This window comes from Zea mays, chromosome 3 (genome assembly GCF_902167145.1).
Source record: "Zea mays cultivar B73 chromosome 3, Zm-B73-REFERENCE-NAM-5.0, whole genome shotgun sequence".
NCBI classification, from domain to species: Eukaryota; Viridiplantae; Streptophyta; class Magnoliopsida; order Poales; family Poaceae; genus Zea; species Zea mays.
In genome coordinates this window covers 55332960-55337326 of record NC_050098.1, presented here as the reverse complement: position 1 = coordinate 55337326, position 4367 = coordinate 55332960, and the positions used below count along the sequence as shown (strand labels likewise).

Genomic DNA, 4367 nt, shown 5'->3' with positions numbered 1-4367 from the left:
GAGTCTCCTCATGACCATGGCTTAATTTAATGGTCCTTAAGTATGTATTGATGATGGCCTTATGCTGGGCTAACCAGTTCATGCCTAGAATTACATTGATATCTTTCCCCTTTATAACAATCATATTTGTAGGAAAGTCCCATCCGGTCAATGTTACTGGTATATGGAAGGCTACTTCCTTAGTAAATATCCGACCCCAGGTGAGTGGATAACAAATCCCTCCCTTGATTCAGTGCAATGTATGCAATATTTCTCCACAAAATTCTTGCTTATGAAGGTATGTGATGAACCAGAATCGAAGAGAATAATTGCTGGGTGATTGGCAACAAGGAACATACCCATCATCACCGGCTCGCCTTCCAGTGTAGTAGCCACTTGCACTAGTAGAGATCTTATCATCGATGACGTTCGTATTGCGTCACTGCATGTGTATATATCGTCACAGAGTAAGGTTTGTGACGAATTTGTGACGAGTTCGATTTGGTCATAGGGGTCGCGTCACATTTGTTGTGTTGTGACGGACTACTCAGTTTCGTCATCGATGTGTATACATTCTATGACGAAAGTCGCGTTGTCATGGAAGTGAATGCATGCTATGACGATCAGTTGTGGTCATAGAGGAAGACACTTTTCCGTCATAATGCGTCGTCTGCCCGAGCAAACTGACGGCGTTGTTAACGCCGTTTGGTTGCTGTGACGGTAAGGTATCGTCACAGATAGAGTCGTGGTTTGGTCATTACCAGCCGTTTGGAAGGTGCTGATGCGTATGACGTCAGCGCTGACGTGGATAGTGACGTGGCAGCTGACGTCAGCGCTGACGTAACGCTGACGTGGCTAGTACAGTGGCAGCTGACGTGGCATATGTTTTATTATATGCCACCAGTTTGGTCACAGATGTGCAGAGAATAATTTTATTGGAAATTGCAAAATATACTAGAACAGAGGAATGAGCACACAATTCCATATTCCATAGATGAATACAACTAGTATTCCAGTGCGCATACAAACTAAGTGGACAACACTAAACTCAGTTCATAGCATCACCACTTGAGTTCACATTTCAGTTGAGTTTGCACAAACATAACAGCATATAATCAAAAGTTGACACCCACGAGCAACTAGAGTTTTTGGGTACCCTCATGTCAAAGAACAGGCCAAAAACAGCAGCTCTGACTAGCAGCCCTCATGTCGAAGAAGAGTTACCATGCAAGGACAAGAGCTTCTTGATGAGCACATTGGTCTCCTCCATCTCCTTGCTGTTCTTCTCTGTTATCTTCTTGTACTCCTCCAACTCCCTTTGTGTCCTCGCCTGCTGTTCCTCAGCTTCTTCACATTTCTTCCTGAGCTGGTCGAGTTCACCTTGAACAGCAGCCGTCGCTTCAGCTGCAAGTTGTTCCCGAAGCTCACTATGATTTGATGATGAAGCCTTGGAGGTTGCCGATGTTTTGATGCCGACGCTTTTCAGGAATTGGTGTGAGCTGCTCTGGGACAGCACCTTCGACACAAGGTGCACACTGGATGCTGGCATCTCACCTTCAGCAACAGGTTCAGCCCTCAAAGCCTCCATATGAGACTGAAATATCATGGACAGAAACAGTTACATGTTATTGCTAATGAGCAACAGCAAGATGCTGACAATAATGTGAAAACAGTGACTTTCATTTCTAGTGCACGGGTCCTACAAGGCATTAACAAAGACTATGAAAAATAGACTGACAGACTCTAAAAGCTATACATTTGATGGCAAATTATAGCAGATTATAGCAGTTACAAATTATAGCAGATTTGCTTAAAAGCTATACATTTGATGGCAAATTAAAAGCTATACATTTGAAAGACTCTATAAATAGACTATGAAAAATAATGTGAAAACAGTTACAAATTATAGCAGATTTGCTTAACAAAGACTCTAAAACCTATACATTTCTAGTGCACGGGTCCTACAAAAAATAGACTATGATATTTACTTTCATTTCAGAAATTTGATGGCGGACAAATGGCAGACAAAATAGACTATGATCTGAACTCCCCTGGGATGGGACAAGCGATCTCACTCATCGATCTCACTCCCCTTCGTTCCATCGACCCACAGCCAGCCTCCCTCATATGATCTCATAAAAATTACACTAAATAAAGAAAACAAATGAACTTACAAGTGCTTCTCTTGCCGGTTCACTTAGGCCACGTTTGGAGCTGGTATGACAGGTCTTGAAGGCGTCCACCGCATCTAGTTCTTCAGTCTGGTCTAAGCTGGGTTCTTCTCGGTTTCTCTTCTGCTTCTGTTTCGTGGATAAACAATCACAGCGAAGTTTGCTCAGATCAAATGCAATAGAAGTTGAGTGCAAAAGTGCAGGTAGTAGTACAAGGTAATAGTTACTTACATATGCATGTAAGTGTGCCACATAGCAGCGAGAACCCGTAGCCTGATGAAACTTTACTTGACTGCGGTTCTGCTTGTTCTTTTCACTTATTTCCTACAAGAGAATGAACATGTCAGATTAGATCATAGGTTCAATATGCGAAGATCCTTTGCAAACGTATAGTGAAAGAACAATATATGACAAGATACCCATACCATGTTCTTTGGATCAGACCACTTTGCAACTAATGCCCTCCACTGTTCATCAGTCATGTAAGATACAGGAGAAGTTGTGCTAATCTCATTTGCAGGTACACCATTGAAGTATTTCTGCTTGAGCCGATAACGCTGGTTTTTTACCGCAGAGCGTAGCATATCGGTGCAAGCTTCCTTTGTTGCCTTGTCCTCAGTGTTAACGGACAAGCGCCCCTATGCATATGACAATTCCATAGTTAGTCAATTCAGGTTAAGCAGTATACAAGTGAACCATAGAATCAGTAATGCACTTACATTTAGCTGTGACACAAAGCTGTTGTAGTATTTCTGGTCGTCCTTGTAATCTTTCCAACGAGTTAGGATAGGCATGGTTTCCCGAATAATGATGCCAGCCTCTGATGCAAACTTGGCAGCTTGAACAGGTTCATGTGGCCTTTTTTTGCCTTCCTCAACAGCTATGGGCAGTCTCCTTTGCATAACTTTAGTCATCCTGTCCAGTTGTTTTCCCTTGGTTGCTGCCCTGGGTCTCCTTGGTGCTCGCTGTGTAGGAGCTACAAAATATAATTCGCTTTTATTGAATAATGAAATTGTTTTGTTTCATGCAAATCAGCAAAAGAGATGCCTTATTTGACTGAAAAAATAGAACTTGCCTTCAGTTTCTTCATCTCTAGCTACATTGGCTTGAGCATCACCTGTACTGTCATGAGCAGCAGATGCCATGTCTTCCTCTTCAGCTCTGCTGAAATGATCAGCAAGTCCAGGTGTAGTACGGCTGTTGCCTTCAGCATCACCTGTACTGTCATGAGCAGCAGATGCCATGGCTTCCTCTGCAGCTCTGCTGAAATGATCAGCAAGTCCAGGTGTAGTAGGGCTGTTTGGTATGTGATCATTTCCATCTGTTGGTTCCTGTACATTGTGGCCATCTGTCTCTGTAGAGTGAAACCTTTTTGAAGATTGCTCCTCTGGTTGTGCACCTGCCCTCACTCTCTTGCTGAACCTAATGCCTGGAGCCATGTTGGGGTCTATCTTCTTCTTTGAAGCAAGGGTTGTGTTTCTACCTCTTCTAGGATACTGTCCACAAAAAAATAGTCATGTGCATTTAAAAGCAAGACCATATATTAATTAAGAGGTATGAAATAAAGAATATGAATCTAAAGGCATGAGCATATATTAAACACCAGATAAAAAACATTGAAATGCAATGCAACTATTTGGCATCCACTACTTTGAAGATAGAAGGAGCACCTTCATTGCCAGGGGTTTTGGCTGCTCATAATATTCACTGTCATCATCAGTATCTCCTTGATCATCATCGTCAAGGAGATAGAAAGAGACATATGAATCCGAATCTAAACTATTATTTATCTTGTTTGCTGCATGTTTCCCCTTTGTTGATGCAGATGGTGAGACAGAATTATTTAGAACAGAAGTATATTTGTTCAGACCCAAATCTTGCATCTTCTTTATATTCTCCTCCACTTGTTTATCCCGTCTTCTCTCATAAGCAGTTCGCTCATGTTGAACTACTTGCAAGATAGATAAGAACAAGCATACTGTGTGTATTAGATAATGTAAAGGATTTTACTAAAAGCTAAGAGGTACTACTATTTGCAGGAAAGGATTTGACTAAAAGCAAATAGATAAGATGTGTAGATTCAGTCATTATGAAGCTTGGTTATGATTGTGCAAGTTCATAATTGTGGTTGCACTGTAACTGTAGTGTTTCCCCTGTTTGGTTGTGGAAATCTTTATGCAGGCTTAAACAATGTTCAAAGTACTAGCTAGTACATTG

General features: G+C 41.6%; 1 protein-coding gene across 1 annotated transcript; it reads right to left on the bottom strand.

Annotated features, from left to right (window-relative positions):
* Positions 1-947: 947 nt before the first annotated feature.
* On the bottom strand, positions 948-2171 carry LOC118476664 (uncharacterized). Its single transcript, XM_035966217.1, has 2 exons — positions 2154-2171; positions 948-1573 (listed from the first exon to the last, which is right to left on the bottom strand). Exon 2 carries the CDS (start codon positions 1565-1567, stop codon positions 1184-1186), a length of 384 nt encoding a protein of 127 aa, XP_035822110.1. The 5' UTR covers positions 1568-1573; positions 2154-2171; the 3' UTR covers positions 948-1183.
* Between the last annotated feature and the right edge of the window lie 2196 nt (positions 2172-4367).